A 26,157-nucleotide genomic window follows, 5' to 3' on the forward strand; every position below is an offset into this window, starting at 1 on the left:
TTATGTGGGTGCCTAATTCCACAAGTAAACACTGAAATATGTAGTTTTTCGGAGAGATTGAGCAAGCTGGCCCACATTGTTCTTTGTGAAGCCACTCTTGATTAATTCCTCTATAAATAAAATCGGAATCGGACCCAATTTCCCAAGGAGAAGAGAATGGAAATGATTTCTGTTGTTTGGTATAGGGGTTAGGGTGAAGAGGTCAGAATTCCCCCAAATCAAAGGGTAAACTATTCCTATCAATTCAGTTTTCCAGTAAATGTTTGTTTGGGTGTTTTTCCCCCTAATACCCAAAAACCTTCAAGTTCTGTCTCAGAGTGTTTTAACAATTAATCGAAAACATATTAATTCTCGTTAATGCTTCTCTCCACACAATGGCTTTTGTTTGGCTTCACGTTATGGTGTGTGCGAACTTCCTTCCCAGCCTGGATTCATCCAAAGCTTGTAAAACCCAGCAGCGCCTTGGGGGAGCTGGAGCCTCTTTTCCCATCCCAGCGGAATTCCTCTGGCTCTGCGTATCCTGAGCTTCTGAAGCTGCTGAGAAACCAGCTCATTTTCTGAGCATCAGAGCGGGTGATACAGTTGGTCGATATTCTTTCCTCTTACAGACCAAGTTTGTATTAGGACTGTATTAGTGGCACAGACTCTAGCTGGAGGTCCATAACTAGTGGTGTTTCCCAGGGGCCAGTGCTGGGTCCAGTCCTCTTCAACATATTCATCAATGACCTGGATGAAGGGATGGAATGTACCCTCAGCAAGTTTGCTGACGATACAAAACTGGGGGGGTGGCTGACACACCAGAAGGCTGTGCCACCATACAGCGTGACCTGGACAGGCTGGAGATTTGGGCAGAGAGGAACCTGATGAAATTCAACAAGGGCAAGTGTAGGGTGCTGCGCCTGGGGAGGAATAACCCCCTGCACCAGGACAGGTTGGGGGTGACCTGCTGGAGAGCAGCTCTGAGGAAAAACACCTGGGAGTCCTGGTGGACAACAGGATGCCCATGAGCCAGCAATGTGCCCTTGTGGCCAAGAAGGCCAATGGCATCCTGGGGGGCATCAGGAAGAGTGTGACCAGCAGGTGGAGGGAGGTCATCCTGCCCCTCTGCTCTGCCCTGGGGAGGCCCCATCTGGAGCACTGGGTCCAGTTCTGGGCTCCCCAGTTCAAGAAGGACAGGGAACTGCTGGAGAGGGGACAGCAGAGGGCTACAAAGATGCTGAGGGGCCTGGAGCATCTCTCTGATGAGGAAAGGCTGAGGGACTTGGGTCTTTTGAGTCTGGAGAAGCCTGAGGGGGGATGTGATCAAGGCCTATAAATACTTCAAGGGTGGGTGTCAGGAGGATGGGGCCAGTCTTTTTTCAGTGGTGCCCAGGGACAGGACAAGAGGGAATGGGCACAAACTTGAACGTAAGAAGTTCCATCTAAGGATGAGGAGGAACTTCTTTCCTGTGAGGGTGTCAGAGCCCTGGGAGAGGCTGCCCAGAGAGGTGGTGGAGTCTCCTTCTCTGGAGATATTCAAACCCCACCTGGACACGTTCCTGTGCAACCTGCTTTAGGTGGACCTGCTTTGGCAGGGGGTTTGGACTAGATGATCTCCAGAGGTCCCTTCCAACCCCTGCCATTCTGTGGTTCTGTGACTGAAGCAATTTATTTAGGAGCTTTATTTATTCTCCATCATGAAATTCCAACTCCACTGTTGGTTTTGGCTCCCTTTGGGCTCCTCAGAGTGATGAGCTGCAGCGAGTTCCGCGGGTCTGGTGCCGGGTTGTTCGTTTTAACTGATGCGTGCCTGCACGAAGGCACATCCATCCTTTTTATTTTTTAAGAAGTTGATCTGTGCAGGCATCAACAGGATATTATTAGGCCCGAGAACTGACGACAGTTTGACAGCCTGATGCGGAGAGGAAGGAAGTTTACAAACATCTCGGCGAGAGCCATGTTGAGCGGTTGAAGGAAATGAGGCATGTCCTGCTGTTATTGTGCTTATAGCGCTGGGATTCCCAAGGGGCAGAACAAGCCCATCTTGAGACCTCAGTCTGGCAAAGAACAAGTTGACTCATATTTTATTTTTGTTGTTTTTGTTACTAGTCTGTTATTGTTCCAATTGTGATGTTGCTTGTAAACAAACTGCTGCTATAATTTTATTTGCAGCTATTGAATGATGGCTTAGGCGCCTACAGGAAAACAGGCAGCTAAAGCTGGTCATTATAGATTTATAATTTTTTTTTATACCTTTTTGATGTTGCAATGCATCAGCTATGGTATCTCCCGGATTAATAAGTGGGTCTGATTAATCAGTGGGTGTGATTTGTGCGCAGAGAGCTCTGCGTATGCTCAAGTAGAAGCACATTGGGGAATGTGGCGCCCTGAGAGCTCCTGACCGAGAGCCCCTCGTCTGCCAGGTGGGGCCACCAGTAAGGAGGAAGCTTGTCCCCCGCGTTTGGGGACTGACTCTATTGCTTGGTTTGATTAACCGTAACAGAGGACACTTAGTGAAATGAAAAACAGGAAGCTAGTGACAAATTTTCTCTAAAATAAAAGTGTTTAAGTGACACAATATTGTGAAGGCTGACAGTCTAATTCCACTGGTTGTGCCGACTGGGAGGAGACTGGCACCAGTGTCACTAAAGCTGAAGCAGTAAAATTCTAGGAAATCAGATGTCCTGCGCATCCTTAGAGACATCCTTAACGTATGCACACGCTTCCACTCAAGGACTGAAGTGCAAACTCTGTGTCTCTGATTTTTTCGGGGCTATCTCTAGGTGTTTGCCAAAACTCTTTCCTGTGTTAAAAAGTAATGGCAGGCCTCGGACTAAATCTGGACCATCATTTCTCCTTTCCCCCAAACCTGGTCCCAGAGCCACCAGCCAGGGTAAGAGCATCCCCTTCCTCCCAGGGAGGGGTGAGGGTAAGGGAAGGACCACCCTCTGCGGGCAGGTACGGTGGAACCAGGGCGAGAGGTGTCCCTAGGTCATAGAGACTAGGGTTGAAGCTCCTCAGATGTGGCTCACAGACAGAAATCCCTCGGTCTCAGAATAGTGAGTCAGCTCTTGCCATTTCCAGCGTTGTTTGGGGTTTTCTTGCAGTATTTTTTTTTATTTCAGTAGCTAAAGTGATTCAAGAATTAAAGTCATTCACGGGAGTGAAATAAACTAGACCTTTAAAATATATATACTAAATAAAAGGCTTCGTGTTGGCACGTTGATGAATATCTACAGGGTTTTTTCAAAGCCAGTAGATTGTCACTTGTGTTACAAAGAATAGTTTAAAAAGAAAAAAAAAGCAAGGTTAAAGTGTATCCTAACTCTCTTGCTCGTGTTTATAGTACAGTTTTATTACTGAAGGTAAGACAGATAACTGGGCATTACTCCAAATTCCTGGCAGTTTTCCCTTTCCAAGGCACTAATATTGGGATTAGTGTGTTGTTTTAAAGCCATTACCTTTCTTCACCTCCATAATTGCTTGTTCTTAGGGGACAATACTGCAAACTCAGTGCTCATAAAGCAGACTTGTTATGCAACGTATGCAAAGTTCTATTTTGTTATCAGTTGGATTTACTTTAATCCCTGTGGGCGTTTTTGTATGGCTTTATATACATTTGTAGGTCCACCATCCACAGATGAGTGGACCAAAACCAGAACTCAAGACCCTAATGCTTTTAAGCTTCAGAAAGTTGGTGTGTTACCTTGTGGTGGTAATGTATTGGTCACTGAGGCCCCATCTGGAGTCCTGTGTCCAGTTCTGGGCTCGCCAGTTCCAGAAGGACAGGGAACTGCTGGAGAGGGGACAGCAGAGGGCTACAAAGATGCTGAGGGGCATGGAGCATCTCTCTGATGAGGAGAGGCTGAGGGACTTGGGTCTTTTGAGTCTGGAGAAGAGAAGCCCGAAGGGGGATGTGATCAACGCCTATAAATACTTCAAGGGTGGGTGTCAGGAGGATGGGGCCAGTCTTTCTTCAGTGTTGCCCAGGGACAGGACAAGAGGGAACGGGCACAAACTTGAACATGGGAAGTTCCACCTAAACATGAGGAGGAACTTCTTTCCTGTGAGGGTGTCAGAGCCCTGGAAGAGGCTGCCCAGGGAGGTGGTGGAGTCTCCTTCTCTGGAGACATTCAAACCCCACCTGGACACGTTCCTGTGCAACCTGCTGTGGGTGGACCTTCTTTGGCAGGGGTTTGGACTAGATGATCTCCAGAGGTCCCTTCCAACCCCGTATCATTCTGTGATTCTTTATATGAACGCTGGTGCCCTGCCCATTGCTGGCATCGAAATGACTTGGCCTGTTGTAGAGGCTGTGGAGATATAAAATAGGGATACCTTCTGTATGTTCAAGCAGAGACGACGTTCCTCGTGTAGCTTAGGGCTATTTTCTCTATAGGCTCAGACACGGTGGCATTTCTTCTCTGGCTGCCAGAAGACCTAGAGTGAAAGTATCAAGACTATGGTCAGTGAGTTGTTTCCCATCTGGGGAGCTGGGAAATGGGTATAGTTTATATCAATTCCCAGTGCTGCTGCTGCCTGGGGGGAAAAGCCACCTCTGACCAGCGATGGTCTGACTGGGAGCAGAAGAACAGGGGCTGGGAGTCAGAAGATGACAGGTAGTAGTGGAGCAGCAGCAACCTTTGCTGGCTGTGGCTCGGAGCATCCGAAATGGGCTGACAGAGAGAGAGACAGCAGGAGAGAGCATTTACTGCAAACAATTGACTCGATCCCGTGCCCTTGGGGAAGTTTTTGTTCTTTTCTTGGTAGGGGAAATAGCTTGGATGAAAGATATGAGGATATGAAATAAGTTTAACAGCAGGAAGTTGTGTAAACATGATTAATTCCATTAATGGAAAGTTTCAAATTGAAGGTTGTCAGTCCCTGTGTATATACCTCGTGTTTTCTTGTGGAACGTCACGCAGAGTATTGAAACGCTTTCATAAGTGAAAGCATTAAAAAAAAATGGGAGAGAAGAACATCCTTGGTTAGTTGCCTGGAAAGAGTAAGAAAATGCTGCTGCCTTGCCCAAGTTTATAGTAGATTTGGAAGGTTTTGTGTCATATTTTCCTGCCGTGTCTTACTTGTCCTGTATGAATAAGAGTTGGGTTGCGAAGCGTGTCTGGGAAGAGGCATGGATGGAACACGAGGGAGGCAGCTTCTCCGTGGCTCCAAGATGGGGAGAAGGTTGCTCCAAGCTGGGGAGAAGGTGGCTCAGAAGTTCTGAGATGGAGAAGCTGGTAGCATCACTCAGCAAAATGACAGCTTGCAATTTTGAGTTTTAAGGAATCCTGTTGGGAAAAACACCCAGTGGCATTTAGTCGGAGTTCTGAGGTGTGAAGAGGCACGTACACACCATCCGACTGTCATGGGAGAAGTGACACTGAGGGAGTTGTTTCTCCAGGAGAAAAAAATCGTAGCAATGCTGAGACTGCAGAGCACAAGGTGCTGTTCTCTGTGGCTTGGAAGAGATCATGAAGCTGCACTCATTTTCCCTGTTCAGTCAATTTGTCAAAGATGATACCTATACATTTGGGGTGTGTGTGTGTGTGTATGTATACGTGTGTGTAGACTCCTCTGTTGGGCTGTGGATGGTTTTGCTTCCACTCCACAAAGCGTCTCCCCCCTGCCCCGTCCTGCGCCGCTGAAATAAGCTGCAGCTGACATCAGGCTCTTTGCCGTTTTATGATACGGGGCTGCGGTGGTATCAAAGCAGGCAGGATGAAAGCACAAAAGCTTCCTGTTTCCAGCTGTTTTCCTCAGCAAAGATTTTTTTTTTTCTTTTTCTTTTTTTTTTTTCTCTAAAGATGATGCTTCCTTTTAAGGGGTTTTTAATCTGCAAACTGTTTCCTCGGTTTATTTCACTACAGTAAAATGTGTTCCCTTTAGGTCATATCTGCCTCTTTTAAAATCCAACCTGCCCTTTTCAGTAGTTTTATTTGCTACTCAAAAGAACAAACATGACTTTATAAAAAACCTTTAATGAAGTACAAAGACCAATAAATCTTTTGCCACTAGAGCTGAAAATTTATAGTGATTTTCTTTTTTTTTTTTTTTTAAAGAGAAACCTTGAATAAATTAAGTGGGGGAAAATATACTGACTTCATAACACTTCAGAATTTTTAATATTGAGATTCTTGCATTGGTGCCTGTGCTCAGTGTACAAGGAAAAAAGGTTTAGATTTGTGTCATATATAAAAAAAATTGCTTTATTTGGGGACACAAGTAACTTTAAAGAAGGGAAGAAATAGCAATTAGGATACAAAAAAAAATATCTTCCAGCTGCTTCCATTATGTTAGTCTCTTTTCATTAAACTGATCTCTCTTTGTTTACTTTCTTCTAAAGTAAACATGTATAATTAAAATATATTGTGCCTCTCGCTGCGGCTCTGATTCTGTGGGTGGGTTTGTCGCAATCGGAAATACCCTAAAATGCTGCCAACACCTCGGTGGAAGAGGGGCCCTGTGTTTTATGAAGGTAAAACGTGTAGGGGGAATACTAGATGGTGGCTTTCAGCTCTTGGCCAGGTTGGGTCACAGAGGTGTCCACTGCCAGGGCCGCGTCTTCATGCTCTTGGCCAACCCAACCATTGGGCTGATGGAAACCATCTAGTGGGTTCCTGCCCGCTCCCTTTGTGAGGTGGATGGGGAGTGAGCGGAGATCAACCACCCCGGGCAGGAGAAGGTTGTACGGCATCGCCGGAGGTATATGGCAAGCCTTTAAATCGCAACGAAACCAAAAGCATAAGGAAGAGAAGCACCTCATTTGGTTTGAGCTTTCTCTGACATATGTTTTGAATGGAGATGGTGTCCCAAATGCCAAGATGTGTTGAAGGATAGCTGGTTGTTTTTGGATGATTGTCCTATATTTACTGCTTACAAGTTTCATTGTTGTTGAAAGTCTGCTGTGGTCTGTAAATATGTTCTGGAGCTGTATAAAAATATCACAATTAACATATTCAGAAGGACAACAATTGTCATGGTTGAATGACTTAGAAAGTAGCACAGGCTGTAAACAGGATGTGCTGAAATGAACTAGCACACAGTTCCGCTGCAGTGGGCTCTTCAACCGGCGTCTGCCTCTTATCAGCACTTCTGAAAATAATCTTTGGATCCTCTAAAGGACATAATGCTCTGGTTTTTGAATCGGTTCTTCTAAGACGAGGAGCTTAGCTGGCATCGCTACCGTTAGAGATAGCCAGGTTTGGGTTGGGGATGATGGCTGGATTCTCACTTTCTGGCTTAGCAAAATATGCTGTGAAGGGAAGAAGGGAGAGAGGGGAGGAAGGATGAAAATTTTCATCCAAATTCTACTAGAAAAACTCTTCCTATTAACAAATTTAATAACTAAGAGGGAGGTAGGATGTCCTGAGAGGAACTCGTATCTAGACATGGTGGGAGTAAAATTTCCATCTCTTGAGCTTGTGGTTGTTTTTCGCTCAATAGTGTTAAGGTACATAACAGGAAAAAATATTTAATCGGAGTGGTATAACATGCTCCAGTAAGACATTGTCGAGTATATGCTTGCTTGGCGGAGGGACGTAATTTACTCAGTTTCACATCTCTGCAGTTTTAAACGCTGTAACTTCATTTCATAGGATACCTTGAAGGAAGATTTCTTTCTTAATGACCCATCAGGTGAAAAAGTAGAGAATTTGCTCCAAACACCTTTCAGAAAGCCATGGACTCTTTCCCAGGTTTAATTCTCAGCAGCATTCTCCAAAGCCTTTGTGATTTAGAGAGATGCCTTGAATGATGATCTAAAGACAGAGGCTTTCCAGTGATGCGCTGAAACTTCTCCTTTTGGCGAATTTCCCTGTGGGAGCCTCTGCTTTCCCTAATGTTCATGGGGCACCCGGGCCTCGAGTCCGGTGAGAAGGATGAGATGCTGAAACTGCTTCCATCCTTCCCTTACCGGTGGCTTTTAAATTTATTTATTTTTTTAATGAGTTCCCCTGCAAAGAGATTGTGGCCTTCTTGGGAACAGCGAGAGAGTCTTACGAGCATATGGCCAGGCTGAGAAGTAGCAGCTGCTGCCTGAGCAAAGGGCAGAGCCCCAGAAGGTGGGAGAGGAAGGACGGCTTCAAGAGCCCCTCGCTCAGTGATCTTTCCGTTCCAAATCAAACGCTGCCATTAGGTAAGTTATCCCTGGCAAAAACTTTAAAGGTTTTGCAGTCACGCTTCAGCTGGTCCTGGAAGAGTGGAAGTTTCCCAGAAATGACAAATATTAATTCTCAGGCTTCCATTTTATCAAATACAGTGGAGTTATGGCACCTCAGAAGAGTCCAGTGAAAAGGCCTAATAGTCTGAATATGTGCGATACGAGGTGCTATGCAGGGCAGATATTGAAGACTGAAGAGGTTTTGCAGATAAACTTAGTGTTCATTGTTATCCTGTAAGGAGAACAGGAAGCCTTGGGAAAATGAATGAAATCATCAGATTTGAAGAAAGGAGGTTTCTTTGTATTTGGGGTAAAAGAGCGTGTGCCGTGTGTTGAAGGCAGCCCCGTTCCTCAGCTGGCGGAGGCCGAGCAGCACTCAGTCTATGTTTAACCCCAGCCCCAGGTGTAGATGGGTGGATGGACAGACGGACGGATGCTGGGTGTAGGGAGGGATTCCTTGCGCGTGAGCAAGCCGCTGTACCCATGGTCAGCCGTACCTGCGGCCGCGGATGTTCTATCTTTTGAGGACAGCCATCCTTTTCTTTGTCAGAAGGAGTGGGTAGTGCTTTGTGTGTTCTACAGTGATGAATTAATTTGGTGTTCATTGTGGTAGCACTGATCATAATGAATTAATTTGGCATTCATGGGGATGTCATGCTTTTTTTTTTATTTTTTTTTTTTTAAGCTTTCCTATTACAATGCAGAATTAGTTAGTAGGCACTTAAAGCGTTCCGCATCCGATTCAGTTGTCATCATAACCTGTTTGTGCTGTTCCCCTGTCTGGGTGTTGTACTCATTTCCTGGAGAAAGGTTTATTGCGTGGCGGCGGGGACATTCCGTCACAGGGATGGTACAGCCGCGATACCAGAATTAAAAGTTGCCCTTCCTCTTCTGCTTACCCCTCTTCAAGTACCTGAGCAAACTCCAAGGGTGTAATATGTGATGGATTTTACACAGCTTGGACTAAGAAAATGGCATTTATTTTTGCTACATAATGCCCAAATCTAAATGCATCGTCACTGATTTGTGGCGTCGTTGAAGACAAACAGATTTTTCTTTGTGTAAATATTAAATAGCAAAAAAAGCCATAAATGTAGTTCTCTGCTCCTTCTCTTCCTTTTTCTTCTTCTCAAAGCTTGCTCAGTTGATAAATATGTATACCTATATTATTTATCCGTTCTTTTGAAGAGGGCGTGTGATTGCACTTGCGTTTTCTTTTCCATCGGTAAAGTGTTCCAGTTTCACTGGGAGACATACTGGTGAGCTGAAACAGGAAACGTTGCTTTGGAACTGAGCCCATGTGTTGGGATGTTGCAGGAAATGTTTAAAATACAGCTCTCGCATCAAGGGGGTGACTTTTAAAGCCTTTAAACAGATTTATTTATTTGTGGGTGTTTCCATATTTTGTTCTTTCTATGTATAATGTATAGAAAGATTTTAGACAAAACATGTAATTCTCACTGGAGATGTTCTCTGATGCCTTGTGGATATAGGGAATGGAATTTCTTGTTCATGAAGTGCCTAATTATTAGTGCGATCTGGACCCGAGATGTTATAAACAGTGGAAAGGGAATAACAGGGTTGTTTTTTTTAAGTTATGACCCTCCTGTGCTGTGTTGCCAATTTGACATTGCACCATGAGACTCAATATTTGGTGTTTAACTTGGCCAGGGAAAAAACGATGCAATTATCTTGGCGTTTGTTTGGGTTTTTTTTTTTTTTTTCTTTTCTTAACCAAAAGGAAATCTCCAACTTTTGCTTGCCGTGAAAAGCAAAAAAAAAAAAAAACCAACAAAAAAAAAAACCCCAAACCCCACGAGCTGGTCTTAATGCATCGTAAAAACTAAAGAAACGGGAGAAAATGAAGAAAGCAAGTTTCACTTAAAGCAATCATGAGTTAAGCTCTTAGGTCGTACCACACATTGCTGAACCCAACTCCTGCGTCAGCTTTTGGTTGGACTCCAGCAGGTATTTTAGAAAGGAGGGGTTTTCAGCCCAAGGAAAATCCAGCCCACTGCATCAGAGTGATAATAAAAGATGATTCTTGACCCGTGGTGGAATGCTTTTGGTCAATCTTTTGCAAGTCAGGTGCTTGAAACTCATGTAATCAGTATATATTACTGGGTCTCTCTGACTTGTCATAAGGGGTCTGGGTGCAGCTTCAAAACAGGTCCACAAGGAAGAGTAGGATTCAGTCCCTCAAATAGCGAGGGAAGCCTAAAAAGCTTTCGTGGAAACTTTGGAAATAGTCATTTTAGGGGGAAAAGTAGAGATTTATGTATCATATTGTAACACTATTGTAACATTACAAATAATACCAAATCTGGGAAGAGCGTTGAGCGTGACTACGTTGTCTTCTGGCACGCTTAGCACGTTTATTGCAATAGTTAAATACTTTATTTGCTAGCTTTGAACAGAGATGGCTCTTCAGGAACCCGAGCTGTCCTACCTGCATGGGAAAGCTCAGTGTGGGGCTCCCGTGTGCCTTCATCATGTCCTCTCTGCTCCCTTGGTGTGTCAGAAGACCCAGGACAGTGCTCTGAGTGTGGAGACAGAGGGTTGGAGCCCCAGGACCTCGGGAGGTTCATAGAATCACAGGGTGGTTCGGGTTGGAAGGGACCTTAAAGATCATCTTGCTCCAACCCCCTGCCCTGGGCAGGGACACCTCCCGCTAGACCAGGTTGCTCAAAGCCCCATCCAGCCTGGCCTCGAACCCCTCCAGTGTTGGGATGGATCTCTGGAGAAGAGCCCCCATGTTCCCCTGGGGACTCCAGCAGCTGGCCAGGTCCCCAGGGGAGCAGGGCAAGGCAGCATCTGGGGATGCTCCCCAGGAAACTTCGCTAAATGCTGAAGTTTAAGTAGTTCTTCTTTATACGAGGTCTATCCGCATCTGCTGCGGTGAGGAACTCATTTAGCCAGGACACTGAAATAATTGAGGCATGCGCAGAAAATAGGTTTGTGGGGTTCGTGTTCTCCAGCTGTGAGAGTTGTGGAGAATTGCAGAATTGGAAATTCAGTGTGAAACCTTGCACGCCGATGGCCATCGGATAGAGGATGTACCTGGGGCTGAGGTGTCTCTGTCCCTGTCTCGCTCCTTGTGAATTCAAGTCTGAGGGTGAAAGAGTGGAAAGAAAATATACCCGTGCTTAGGCAGTTTGTTGAGATAACTACGTATCTAGAGCCCCTTCTTGGCCACCAAATTCATCCTATTCAAATGTACAGCTTTTAACCAACTATGTCAAATGAATTTTAGGAGGCTTTAGGGATGGTGGTGGTTGTTGGAAGCTTGTACCAGGGCCTCACGTGGCCCAAGCGCTAGTAGTTTGCCATCGCTAACCGTTTGCCAGTGGTTTATCTTCATCCCCAAAGGCTTCCTTAAACTGGGGGGATTAAGCCAGGTGATGTCCCAGCGTGTCCTTGAAAAGATAACAAACTCCCTGGCCTTGCTTTAAAAATCCTTTTGCACTGCAGTCTAATAGATCACTTAAAATTTCTGTAGAATTGATTTCTGGTAGATTTATTTTTTTTTTTTTTCCCCTTGTGGGTTGATATTCTTTGCCCAGAAACATATGGATTGTCTTACGATAGCAAGTGTCCAGTAAATAGAATGTGTTTGCTAAGGGCTGTCATAATACACTTTAAATGCAAATACATCTAGGGCACTTTTAATGTCATTTTCATATAGATGAAGTCATTCTAAAGCAGCCTTAAATTAAAGCGCTGTCATCCAAAGACTGTAAGTTTAGCAGAAAAGGTCCTTTAGTTTCATTAGATGGGTTTTCTGCTGTTTCTGTTTGATTTCCCTTTCATGGGATGTTTGGGGTTTGCAATCAGGCCGGTATCTCCTGTTCCCCGTGGTGGGTAGAATTTGTGACTTTTAGCAGCAGCCCCTTGGAGGATGAGCTGAACTGGTGGGGGTTGTGTTTTGGTTGAGTGTGTGTGGTGTGTGTTTGTTTTTTGTTTTTTTTTTTTAACCTCAAGTTTTTCCAGTTACACATTCCTAGCTAATCTTTCTGTTTCCAAGAAACATAAATATTGGGAATTAACCAGTCATGTACTGGCCAGAGAGGTACAAACCCCAGCTGCTGGTGTGGTCTGTAAAAAAAAAAAAAAAAAAAAAAAAAAAAAAAAAAAAAAAAAAAAAATCTGGTTTAGATAACAGCATCCTATCGAAGCGCATGCAGGAAACAGCTCCAACAGATGCACTCCCCGTTCTCAGCTCTCCATTCAAAGGCAACTAGCTGCATTTATTCCCTGCCCTTAAGTGGAAAAAAATTTTTTGCATTTTTTTAAATGGTTGATATTATTTATTTCTTCAGTTTTTTCTTCTTCCTAATGAAGGAAGAAGCCAGCCTTCAGCCATTGAGTCACCCGCAGGGCTACTGCTGCGGGAGGGGTGATTCATAGCAGAGGGGAAGCTGCAGAAATCATAGAAAGGTTTGGGTTGGAAGGGACCTTTAGAAATTATCCAGTTCCGTGGACGCCTCCCACCAGACCAAGTTGCTCCAAGCCCTGTCCAATCTGGCCTTGAACCCCTCCAGGGATGGGGCAGCCACAGCTTCTCTGGGCAACCTGGGCCAGGCTCTCACCACCCTCACAGCAAAGAAGTTCTTCCTCACATCTCAGCTCCATCTCCCCTCTTTCAGTGTCAAACCCTTCCCCCTCCTCCTATGGCTCCCCTCCCTGATCCAGAGTCCCTCCCCAGCTTTCCTGGAGCCCCTTGAGGGACTGGAAGGGGCTCTAAGGTCTCCCCTGAGCCTTCTCTTCTCCAGGCTGAACCCCCCCAACTCTCTCAGCCTGTCCTCACAGCAGAGGGGCTCCAGCCCTCGGAGCAGAGCAAAATTCTACTTTGAGATTTTTCAGGTAGAAAAGAGAGGAATTAAGGCCACTGGATTTGCTTCCATTAATTATGAGTTGTGTTTATTTGCTTTTACAACCTCAAAGCCACTAGTCAACTCTAACAGTTACTAGTTAGGGATAGAATAAGTCCAAGCAAAATTGCACACAAGTGAAAACAAATAGTAACATTTTTTTATTAATATTATTTGTCACTCAAAAACATGTAGGAAAAAGCCCTGTTCTTGCAGCACCTTTACCATCAGTCTGTTTGCAGAGTCAGGTCTCCAGGCCAGTTCCCAGTTATCCCAGACCGAGCTCTTCTGTGCCAGGTTTCATCCAGTCCTGCTCAGATGGCAGGACCCTGGTTTTTATAGAAGTCCCTGGATTAAACCGCAGGTACCTGGATTAAGTTTTTAATGAGCTATTTCAGCATCTAAACATGTTACCTGATTCTGAAAATGCCCATCTTCCCGCTGCTTCCCAGGTTGCCGCTGAAGGCAGCGGGTCTCTTCTTCTATATTTATATTTAAATATAAAATTGCATAGTTAAATTGCCTACAGCAGGTTTAAGAACATAATTTTAAGCATTTTTTTTTTCCTTTCCAAATCAGGGCAGACAGTTTTTCACGCGAGTACCTACCGTGTGCTAAATGTGCCGTTGTCTACATGATGCTATAAATTATTGGACTGACTTATTCCATGAAATAATCTCCTGAACGTATAGGAGCGGAGCATTAACCTGGTTGTTCTTTTCCCCTGCCTTGTGGGAGCCCTGGTGCCCTCCCCAGATTGTTGTGATATATTGCAGCATCGCTGCCAACTCCTAATGAGATTACTAATGCAGTGTAACTGGGTAGCAAATTATTAAATGCTATTCCATACCATTATTCAGCTTATTTTAGCAATTTGTGTGAGGGGCGCTCCTTGTAAATCAAACTCCTCGTATATTATTTTTGTTAATTAAGAGTTAAATTAAATCCAACATGTTAAACATTGCATCACTGACAAGAATATCGGACCACGTACTTCACAAGGAGCTGCTTCACTGAAGGGTAGCGTTAGGCCTGGCGTTGGGGGAGCAGAAGAGGGAGGGCTTTGGAGCTGGGACGACTTCTGCATGTTCTCCTCAATTACCTGGGGCTTCTGAGTGGCTTTTCTGGTATGATGGTATTTTCTCTAAATATTACCATATCCGAAGCATAACATTTCTCATTCATAAGTATATAATAATTATTAAAAAAATTTAATTTGTATATCTGACTAGTGGCACTTGTAGAAACTTGGTGTCTAAAACAAAAAAAATCATTGAAGGTGATTAAATATGAAATTTTTCATGTGTTGTTGGGTCTCTAAGTTGAGTTTCAGCAATGGTTTTCTCTTCCACATGTAGCCATGTTTTGTTTGTCGTGTGTCTTACCACGTGGGGGTGTCTCTCAGAAAATCAGAACGTTCTAGCTGCACTCAGATTTTCCTTACAAAGCTGCGGTTCTCCTAGATTACACAAACATGCAAAAAAAAAAAAAAAAAGGAAAATGTATTTATTTAGAAGCTCAATGCAGATTTCTCCCAGAAAGGGAACAAAGTGAATGTTAAAATAAGAAGGTAACCTTTGACTCTGGGTGTCACTAGCCCTTCTCAGGGCTACGTAGCTGAGATGAGCATCTGAGTGTTTCTCACCAGTCTTGGGAAGGTCTTCAGAGGAGCTTGGTGGGCAGATTGGGCAGGGCGCGGGGCTGAGATATGGTTGAATTGTTGAGGTGACTGTTATTTGCAAGAGAAGACAACGGTCTATGTGACAAAGATGTTTGCAGATATGGATACAAGCCCTTATCCGTCTTGCCTGAGGTCCTTGGTGCCGTGCAGTCCAGAGAAGCTGGGGCTGGAACTGGGAGAGAGCTGGAGGGACCGTGTGCTGTGTATTGGGGTGCTGCTGTGGGAGAAGGGGGAGACAGGAAAGGGGGGAAAAAAGCAGTGTAGAAGTTAGTGATGGAGAACAAGGAGGATACATGATGAGCCCTCCTAGAAGTCCACAGTTGTCTCCTAGTTGGCTGTCGTATCCTAAGTGGCCTGCCCTTGGGTAGGTTTTAATCAATGTTTCCACCATCCATTACCTTTTGGCTGTGGTTACTAGTTGGGAACCGAAATGTCCATTTGCTTTGTATCAAGACCTTCGTAATCTATTGCTACAAGGAGAGTTCAAGTAAATCTGCTCTTACGTATTTTTAAGTCATGGTGTAGAACATGTGCGCTTTGCCTGGAGCAGTGGGATTAATTATTGTAATTTCAGAGGGCTCTATGTTATTGGGTGCAAGTAAGAATTAAATACTTTAACACTAATATAGAGTATATATGAATGTACAGGAAACTAATTAGATAACCCCAGTTTATAAACCACATTCATTTTATAACTGAAAGAGTCCTGAGAAACAGATGCTTTCCCACTAAACTCTATCTCCTGTCAGGTTGAAATAAGTTAAAAAAAGACCCATTTTGCTCAGGAAACCCTTCTCCCACAGCACTCCCTACCCCCAAACTCTCCAAAACAAGAACAAAATCAAGCCTGCTAAGCTGGAAAGTGCAATATAACTAGAACCTTGAACTTTTTCTTCCTATCTGCTTATGGTTCCAGCGGATCTGCTACAAACTGGATAAATGCTGAAGTTGGGCCAAGGGACTGGCTATGTGAAAGTCGTCTGTCCTTCCAAGCACAAAGTCTATGTCATAACTGTGTTAGAAAATAGCTTTTGTAACTCTCCGAAATACAATGTGAGGTTTTATGACCTCACCCGCCGGCAGGACAATGCCTTTCTTTGTTACGAATATTAAGATTGGGAACAGTTTAGATTTGTTTACACTGTTGACGTTTTACAGCAAAGGCTGTCAAGTGGTGCCTCAGACCGTCCCTGGGTATTTGTATAGACTTTGGAAATTCAGGCAGAAAAAGAAAATGACCAGCTGATTCAAATGAATTTTCCAATTATTTGTGGCTTTAAGAGCAGGGGTTGAAGTGTATTGTATATATCTGGCAGCTGGTCCTACTTCTTTGAAAAAAACCAAAACCCTAAAGCTTTGTATCTAATCCCTTGAGCAAACCAATAGTAAATTGTTTATCAAATAAGTAGTAGAATTTTTCCATTTTGAATCCATGCTTGCTTTGTCACGGGAAGGATAATTCGATGCCATTTCCCACGTGCTGGAGGTGTGTGGACTCACGGTTTGTCTGTTCCTTTTCCCTTCTTCAAGCCCGAACGTGGTGCAACGTCTCCCCATGCCGTGCCTGCAGTCTGTCACCCTCCCCTCTATTGTCTGCTACTAACCCCACCTTCCATTCTTCACAAATCCCATTATTGTTTCCCATCTCGTATTTAAGTTTTCCTCACTGGTTTCCATGGCCCATCCCAGTCTGTGCTTTTCTTCTTGACTCCATCTCCCAGCTTCTCTCTCTTGAAATCAGTCCTCGACTACTTCTTTCATCTCCAAGCTTCATACTGCCCTTCTTCCACATCACCTCCCTCTCTATTTTTTTTTCGATCGTGTCCTGATGATATTTAGAGCAAAATCTTCAAAAAAGATTGCATCAATGAATATGCATTTTAAATTTGCCGATCCTTTAAATGTCTAGGTTAAACTTACTCTTCCCTTGATCCATCTCTCTTTAATCCTTCTTCTGCGTTTTTGTCACTTTTTGTTGAGCTCGTTCTTAGTTAGTTCTTAAAAAAACATAATACTCTGAGGAAAAAAAAAATCTTTTGAAAAACAAATCAGCAGAAAAGGTCTCAATCCCCCGAACGAGTGTGTTTAACTTAATTGGTATTAGCAGTTTGTGACGTACTGTTTGTAAGGTGCTTCAGAGCACAAAGAGGAAATAGCAATCCCGAAGTATCTGTTTATCGTACTTGTCTAAGTAGGATAATCATAATTAGAGTCTAGGATTTTTCCCACCCTTCTCATTTTTGACACAACTGTAATTCATACAATGAGAAATGCTAATCATGAGGTAGTACGGCGTGTGTACGAAAAGTCTCTTTTGTGTTGAGATCTCGGGCCTTTTCCTTCCCGTTTGAGGACATTTTGACTGTTAAATCCCATATAAAATTACATTCGTTGGTTAATGTGCTATTTTTTTTTTTTTTTTTTATCCTGGCCCAGGAGCAGAACCACCATCAGCTTTTTTGAACTAATGTGGTAGAAAAACAGGGTCTGGCTTTTCCTTTCACATAACCTGCCCTTGTCATCTGCTGCTGGCTGCATCCTTTGGTTCTCCTCTGTCACCCAAACTACTATCGTAAAAGCCAGTCTGGGGAGGGGTTTTCATAGCTCTGAAGACCCTTTCCCCTGGTAAGCGTGGGCTTCCCCCTCTTGTCCGCCTCAGTTGTCACCACCGCTGCTCTTAGCTCGCTTGGTCACCCTTCTCTGTGCTCCTGTGCCACGTTTCATAGAATCACAGCATGGGTCGGGTTGGAAGGGACCTTAAAGCCCACCCAGTCCCACTCCCCTGCCCTGGGCAGGGACACCTCTCACCAGACCAGGTTGCTCCAAGCCCTGTCCCAACCTGGCCTTGGACCTCTCCAGGGATGGGGAGGTGCGTGTCACCGGCCACCCTTGCGCTGAAGCAGAAGGAACTTGCCTGCCAGGAGCACGGTGGCCAGGAGACGCCCGCTCTTGGTGTGCAGGAGTCAAGTGCTGGGAAGGAACCACCATTTTCCTTGGCATCTTTTCCCAAGGCAAACACATTACAGCACTTTCAGGGAGGTTAAGCAAATGTATTAATTTTGACTACAGCATATTACCTTTCTTCTTTGGAAAGCCATCTTAAATAATTAGGCTTCGAGCTCCCCAAGGAGCATTTGGAAGATTTTCCTTTCGCTCTGGTCTTCCACGGCAGATCCCATCTGCTGTATAGGTAAATTCAGGAACGCGACACTTCTCTGAAATATATATTCTAGTTAGTCACAAAAAATAAAAAGTCATCAATTTAAGCATTTTTATGCTCTTGCATGTTCAAATATTTTCCAAGTTCGTTACAGTATTTTGGAATTACAGTAATGCAATTCTCTTTCAGAGCCACAAAGACAAATAATTATAGCAATAAATATTATTTTGCACTTCTGCACATGAAATGACCGTTCTTCAGGTATTATCTTTGGCTTGATACGTAGTTTATTCAGACCCTGTAAAAAAAAAAATATGGCCTGGAACTGAGTTAAAGTTAAAGAAACATAATTCTGTATTTCTTGTTCTGAAGCTGATAGAAAAAGGCCAGATTTTTCTCACTCAGCACCTGTATCGCTACGTTTGTTAAATGGCAGGATTTTTGATTGTGCCGTTTCTCTGAATGTTGCCGTTCTAAATGTGAAATATCATTTATTCTGAACGAAGGGAACGCAAATACCGAAGACGATGGTTTAGCCTTAATTGAAATCAAATGGCAAACTCCCCCAGCAGTAGAATTTCACCCCTCTCTTTTCATAGCAAGGAGGTTTAGCCAGTGAAAACTGGATTTGCCCTTTCTGCTCACTTTACTATTTGAACATTTAGGAAACAAAATTGTGTGTGTGTATATATATATACACATATATTCTTCTTCTCTTTTTCCTTCTGTTATCTCACCTAGTTCCTGGCTGACTGCTACTGTCTCTGACACCAGGTGCATGCTCCATTTTACGTGTGGTTTTTTTCATCTGTATAATCTTTCAAGTGGCACCTTTTTTTTTTTTTTTTTTTTTTTTTTTGGTAACACTTCAGTTCTTAGTTACTTTTGCTACTTTGAGCCTTCCCTTTCTTATTTTCCCTCCGTCTCTCTGAGCAAAATGCCTGGGATATCCGTGTTGCTGTTGACAGAGTAAAGCACAAGAATATAGTTTCCTGGCCTGTGATTTTAAGGTCTTTACGTATGTGCCCAAATTTGTTAATTGGAGGTGGTGGGAGGTTCAAATGAAACTGTATTCCAGAATCATCTAGTTTATTGTCCTGTGTTATTGCTACAGTCTGGGATGATTTCCCAAGTATTTGTTTGGATTACTTCTGCAAAGAGGAGTTTGGTTTGGTTTTTTTTTTCTGGGTTTGAGTGTTTTTCCAGAAAAAAATACCAATTTTGTAATTCTAAAGTCTCTGGGAGCACCTCAAAGGATTCAAGGAAACTTTTACCAAAGAAAGTTCAAGGGACTGGACATTACAACCAAGGCCAAGTGGCCTTTACATGGTGTCTCCAGTTTATGCATCACAGCCCCTTAAAATAAGGTAGGTGTTGGTCCGAGGGAGTCACACCGTGTGTCTGAGCTAGTGGCCTACTGCGAAAAAAAGTTCAAAATTACATATATTAGGCAGTAAGTTGCCCTTTGGGTCACCTAATTCCAAACTTCTTCCCTTTTCTGGAGCTGGGAGGCGTGTGTTAAGCATCTTCATTCTTTTGAGATCCTGAGCTGTTTAATGACACCTAATGATCAAGCTGATGCTTCTCTAAAGCACAGCTGGTGGTGAAGGTGTAATTGCCATCGACTGCACACTGGCGTGCTCCAACTTCAATATTTGTGGTGGACCATGATGGTATCTGCTCTGATTTTGCTGAACTGGGTCCTGTCTCTGTGTGTTGGGCACGTTTGGAGTCTGTTTAGCAGATGGGGAGCACCAGGGGGTCTGGGCGGAGCGTGAGCTGGAGGATCTCAGAGCCCCGTGTCCTTGCTTGGGGGCTCCCAGGGCGTCCCTCCCCCTTTCAGAAGTCCAGGGAACCTCGGTGCAGGAAGCAGAACTTTGCAGGCTGCCGAAAAGTGCTTTTAGGGTTCGGTGGCTGCTCAACTGGGGACTTTCCAGACCTCATTCTGCTGCCTAAGTGCAGGTTTTGGCCCCAAAATCAGACTTCTCGCTGCATCCTTAAGCATCGGTGGCCTCTCTGAAGGCCCAGATCATTAATAAAGGTAATAGGATTCGAATCCAGCCAAACACGATCTGAACATCTTTTCTGGATTCAGTTGAATGTGCTTTTCCCAGGTTCTTTGCTTAAAAAGCTCAGAATGGTTTGCCTCCATCTAAACGCCAGTTTTACTTCTTTTAGTTAGAACTTCTGAGACGCTGAATGAAGCTTTAGTTACATTATTTAAACCCCACTGTTAATTGTGTATGAATCGCATGCTGAAAAACTGACCACATCTGTCCGTGATGATTTGCTTTTTGGAATGCCACATTGCCTAACGCCGGCCATTAAGTGAGGTTAATTTACAGGAGCCAGATTCTGGGGAAAATGACATATGTGTTCGAGTTTATGCACTCTGGGATAAATCCAAGCTCTGAGAATAAGTCACTGGAGAATTTTGCATTGACTTCGGTGTCATTAGGGTTTCGCTGTCCTAATTACCTCAGTCGCAGTACTTACCGGGCGCATAATAAATTTCTGGAATTAGGTTTAGGAGCTTACAAACCTTCTTGCAATACCTGTCATACTAAATTATTAGTAAACTGGGCTAGATTAACTAGGTAGTAATTAGTGAGGGTTTGGTGTGTGGTTTTATTTTTTCCTTTTCGGGCGAGGGAGAAGCGCTGTTGATTTGCGGGCTGGTTGGAGGGGGCCAGAAGTTGGGTGGCTTTTGCCCGTGGATGGCTCGCACCAAGAGGATGCTTGTAAATAAGATGAGAAGAGACAAGGAGCGGGCGTGTGAGGGGCAGAGGCCCATCTGTCCGTCCACCGCTTGTACCCGTCACATCACCCCTTCGAGGCCACTGGCGTAACCCATCAGGGGGGCGCTGAGCCCACTCCGGTGACACTCCGTGTCTGCTCGTGGGCCGCGGGGGACGTGGTGACTCTCTGAGGGCTTGTAGGAGGTCGCTGGTGACAGCGGGGCAGTGGGAGACAGCGTGGTCCCAACAAACCAACAGCGGGAAAGCTTTGACCGGCTCTGCTTCCACTGAAAAAATACTTTCCAGCAAATTCACCGATGTGATAAAACTGTATTTGATTATTTGCTCTTTATAACTGTTTATGTCCAAGAACAATTTTCTTCTTCCTAAACTCTCAATTTCCCAGCTGAAGATCCTGGGTACAGTTGAAAAAGCATCTTTTTTTCCCCAGCTAGAGCTTGCATTTTTATAGAGCTCCGTGATACGTGTTTTAGACCGAGTTCCTCCTTTTTGTCTGTAGCTGAGATAAAGAATTAGTAGTTTAAAACAATAACTACATGTTCCACTATGATCAAGGAATTAGATAATCTGGCATGTTTGCTTAAGGGGTCTGTATCTTGGGGCTTTTATAGGGCAGTATTAAAGCCCTGAGCCTTCTTATTATGCCAATACCCAGAAGATTGCTTTAATGAGAAGTAAAGGGCCTTTTTCCAATTACAAGGGAATAACTGTATTAAGTTCCTGTGTTATGTCAACCTGCTTTGATTTGATTACTGCGAAAGAAATGGATTTATCTGTCAGTGTTACTTAATTAAGCCTTCTCATTGATGTTTTGCAGAGTAATATAGTGTAGTTTGCACATTTAAGTATAAATACAAAGAAAATTGGTCGAAAGCTAAGACGCGACCCCTGAAGATAAGGCACAAGAGCCATTGCTTGTCGTTTTCTGATCAGAGTCCAGAACTTTTCACTTTGGTGGAAGACCTTGAGTGTGACATGGGCTCAGATTAAAGCAAGGTAAAGGGCAAGGAGTTTTCAACCAAAATGGAGATGCCTAAGTAGTTTGGAGTCAAGGCAAATCTTACAGAATTATTCTGTGAGGTTAGTCTCCTAATCTCTAACCAATACAGTATCTTGGGTGTGTAGAATGATGTCTGTTTTCCACTGATGCATCCCCAAAGCTGTCCCCCTCCCTGCCCAGGAGTGTCCTTTGCTCGGCGGCGTGTCCCCCTGCCTCGGCAGGGCTTTCTGGCTTAGTCTTGGCTGTGCGCAGGGACTCGGGCTGGGATGGTTGCAGAGACCAGGAATTACCCCAGCTCTGAGGTCCTTGGTGTTCCTGCATTATTTTAAGCATCTGACAGTGCCCTCTGGTCATGGGCGTGCTTGGCTGGAGGGAGAAGTAGGGGTAACGCAGCAAAGAATACCAGAAAGGACAGCCAGGGGAATTCAGCTCACCACAAAAGCGTGTTTTACTGTAAGCACATAAATAGCTTCTTTCACATCATTGAGACCATCCAGTAGTTGGCCATGAAGCCAGTACTGCCATGTGCTGCTGGAAAGCACTGGGCATCTTTGGGAGCGTGGTGACCCTCCTCTGTGCCTGGAAAAAACCCCATTTTTTGAAGAACATGACAAAAAAGAGGCACCGTGAGTAGGTTAAATGGCATCTATAAGCCCAGCATCTGTTAAGAGGTGACAGAAGACTCTTGGCTGGAGCCAAGTGGTGGGATCCCAAAGGGAAGAGCTCAGCAACCGAGTGCACCCCTTGCCTGGGCTGGTGCAACGGAACAGGGTTGAAGCTTAGATGCTGGCTTTGTCACCTCTCTGGAGGCGGACTCGGAGCTGTCACCCGGTTCCCCGAGTGCTGCCGCCGAGGGTTGAGCTGTTCCGCTCGTCCATGGATTTGGGAAGCTCCGCTCGAGGGTGGGATGTTGCCCATGGGAGTCAATGGGATAACATCCACTGGTTTTTAGCAGGCAATGGATCGGGGCTCTACAGAGTTAATTGCCTGTTACATAACACAAATGATTTTTAAAAATATGCCTAATTAACCTAATAGAATGGTTGATCTGATCTGTCAGGTAAATGATACACATTTTCTTTCTTTTTCTGGAGCTTAATTAAATATTTACCTAAGAGTGTCTTGTGCTATTAACACGTTCATCTGTTACTGAGATAATAGGAATTGTAATTGGGGGAAAGTATTAAACTATACAAATGTGTAGGGGTTTTTAGGGTTTTTTGTGGTGTTTTTTAATCTTGGAAATCAACCAGATTTGGTCACAGCAGCCGTATTTTAAAGTGCTAATGACCGTATCTGGTTCTCAGACCAGGGAAGTTCCCACTGATCTTGGAAGTCCGGATGAACCACTGCACGGGTGGGACGGGAGCCGCTCGTGTGCGTAGCCTTTGGCAGCACCCGGAGAAAGTTTCTCTAGCCAGCAAAGACCAAAGACGTATTTTTTCCAATTAGATTAAAGCTACTGTTTGTGCGTGGCAAAAGGCAAGCGATATTATTATTTCATTAGGATGCTGGTGGGTACACAGGAGTGAGTTGGAAAATAGCACTGAAATGTGCAATAATACTGTTCTAGATCAATGTCAATCACATTTCCTCGTATTTAACATACTGTAAGTAAAAAAAGTAATGGATTTAAGCAGTACGGTCCAGCCCATCAACGGGCTAAAGGATGTGATTAACGTTAAGCACGAGTGATCTCACTTACTTGAATTAACATGGGAGTGAACTCTGATTTGGGTGGAATTATTCACAGGCTTCCATGAAACCTGTGGGCAAGTGCTTCGCTGAACCCGTGTTGTGTTTGGCTATTAAGTTTTTAGCCAAGTGGAAAATCTCAGGAGCCTCCCAGCTTGTTTCAGTCAAGGTTTCGTGATGGCAGCGGTTCCACAAGCCTATCTCAGGGTACCTGAGTGCACCGTGGAGCATCTTCTGCTTCTGTGTCGGTGGGAGCCTCTGGAGTTGAGCTGGGGTCTTCTCCTGGGCCTTGGGGCAACCTCAGAAGTAGCGTGGCCAGCCCGGAGGTGCGCATCACTGTACCCGAGAGAGATAGATTGGGGTGTCTCTGGAAGAAGTCACCGTTTGGGTCTTTTTGTTGGGCTCCACATTTGAAAGAACGTTCAATATTACAGGGAAGTTTTCATACCAATAAACTGGGTTAATTGACAATAATGGGAAAGACTTGGGGAAAGTGGAAAATAAAAATAGTTGCGTCGGAGAAGAAATATTGGGAATTGTGAAACGTGGAGAGCATTCATAGGCAAAATGTGTCTATGACCTGATTTTTGTCAAGGAAAATGTAGTAGTAGAGGGGCGGAATCCCTTCCCTTGCCCTGCTGGGGGTGCAGCCCAGGATGCATGGGGCTTTCTGGGCTGTGAGTGCATCTTGCAGGCCCATGGCCAGCTTTTCACCCACCAGTGCCCCCAAGTCCTTTTTGGCAGGACTGCTCTCCATCCCTTCATCCCCAGCCTTTATGGACACCAGGGGTTGCTCCCACCCAGGGACAGGACCCTGCACTTGCCCTTGTAGAACCTCATGAGGTTCCCATGGCCCCACTTCCTGAGCCTGTCCAGGTCCCTCTGAGTGGTACCCTGTCCCTCAGGTCTGTCACCGTCCCACACAGCTTGGTGTCATCTGCAGCAGCTAAAATGCACAGAAGGAATGTCTCAGCCTGCCATTTTCTGTCTTTTGTGGCAAATCGAGGAGGAACTTGTAGGAGTCCTGGTTCTGTGGTCCATACCCTGAACGGCAGGTTTCCCCACATCCTCACACATATGCAATGGGACATGATATTCCTGGAGATACCCTCTCGAACGGAGGGGATATCAAACGATAGAGGAAAAGACAGAAATACCCGCTCTGGCTTTAGGAACGGGCTTTTCTCTTCTTGAGATACCAACGTGCGTGTGATTAGAAGTACATCTACCCCAAACGCGCCTTACTTAAACTTCTAGCTTTCGTCTGGTTTATCCTGTTTTCTTTTTACTGTTTGACAATACCTATTTTTGTGCATTTTTATTTTTTTAATTGATAGGCTTTTAACGGGTACAGCGCAGTCACTTTTTAAAGTGTCGGGAAACACTGAGCCACTGAATTAATTTTTATGTTCAAACCTCAGGTTCCTGAGGGTCCGGTTCATTTCTGCTGTGAATTTAAATGAGTTAATTTAAGCAGTGGGTCAGAAGCCACTACCATCGGAGTAGCCCTGTGCCTGATTCTTAATTAAAGGCAACAGGAGATTAATTTGAAACATTAATTTAAAAGTGCCTATACAAAAGGAAAGAATTATTGCAATAAAGCCTAAAGAACTTTTTTGTCCCTAGATGTAGAAGACAGAACTAGCTCAGGGTCCTGGGGGAATACAGGACATCCTAGTCCATCCAGGGTAAGTATATCTAATCTTTTTCCCCAAACCAGACTTACTGCATATGTAAATTTACAATCTTAAATATGAGTTTTACACCTGATTGCGTGGAAAAATGGGCATGCAAAGTTGGCCGTAGCCTGTCTTCTCTTGAAAATTGCCTTTTTTTTTTTTTCTTTTTGAACATTCAAACCTGATCCTGTGATTGAATTTGGCACCTGCTCCGCTACTTCTAACAGGTAGCGAGAATATTAATTAACCATTTTTTCCTTGTGAGGCCATATCAGCCACCGCTACCGCCGAGAGTGCAGGTGGAGCAGAGATGTTGTTGCCGACTGTTTCACTTTCTGCAGCTGGATTTTTAGGGATGTGGGTGTCACTAAACCTGAGGAGAGGGATGGTGCCCCTGCCATGGGTGGCGCTTGTCCCATGCCGGGGCTTGCCGGCCACTCCATGGCCATCCACGGCCACCCCAGGGCCTGAGCTCAGGGCAGCAAAGCTGGAGAGGGGCTACCAGGTCTGTCTCCCCGTGCCAGGGCTGCCGCCCCCCGCAGCAAACCTCAGCCCCTCCGTGCCTCTGGTCAGGGGGTTTCGAACCCTTCTCCTCGGGCAGGGGATGTCCTGGGTGTTTTGGCACCATCCGAGCTCCGGGGAGGTGGCCCAGCTGCCAGCCACTTGCCCACCTCTCCAGACACCGCTGAGGATGTCATGGCCATCTCGCATGGTCCCCACCTACGTGTGGGACCCCCCTCCAGGGAAGGCAGACACTGAGCCGCTCTCTGGCACGCTGAGACTCGGCGTTGGCTGGGATTTGTGACACAGCTGGTGGCAGTCACGGCGACTGTGGCTGGGGACAGTTATCCACATCCTTTAGCCACCTCAGGATGGGGATGCCGGTTATTTTGGTGGGGAAGAAAAGCTATTTCCAGCAGAGCAGCGACATGGTGTGATGCTGGGGACAGCCCTGCTGATGTCCCCGTGTCCCCCCTCCCCAGCCGGAGCATCCCTGCTTCCCCCATCCTCGGGGCTGCAGGGAAGAGCTGATTATTTCTGTTTACTCCCCGCAAATGCGTGAAGTACACTTAGGCTGGGCAAAAAGTGGCTTCGCTCTTACTTATGCCCTTATTTAAACAGTTTGTTTAAATTGCTTTTTAATTGTTTTCTAATTAACGTTGAAGGATCGG

The 26,157-nt window shown here is 44.9% G+C and overlaps 1 protein-coding gene across 3 annotated transcripts in view; it reads left to right on the forward strand.

The window, feature by feature from the left end:
• The window catches only part of LOC141476868 (transcription factor 4-like), a 228,083-nt gene that overhangs the window by 47,426 nt on the left and 154,500 nt on the right, over positions 1 to 26,157 (forward strand). For all 3 annotated transcript variants that reach the window (XM_074165727.1, XM_074165729.1, XM_074165728.1), the window contains one exon: positions 24,933 to 24,994. In XM_074165727.1, coding sequence (XP_074021828.1) covers positions 24,933 to 24,994 — 62 coding nt within the window. The remainder of the gene's footprint in view (positions 1 to 24,932; positions 24,995 to 26,157) is intronic.

This window comes from Numenius arquata, chromosome Z (assembly GCF_964106895.1).
Source record: "Numenius arquata chromosome Z, bNumArq3.hap1.1, whole genome shotgun sequence".
NCBI classification, from domain to species: domain Eukaryota; kingdom Metazoa; phylum Chordata; class Aves; order Charadriiformes; family Scolopacidae; genus Numenius; species Numenius arquata.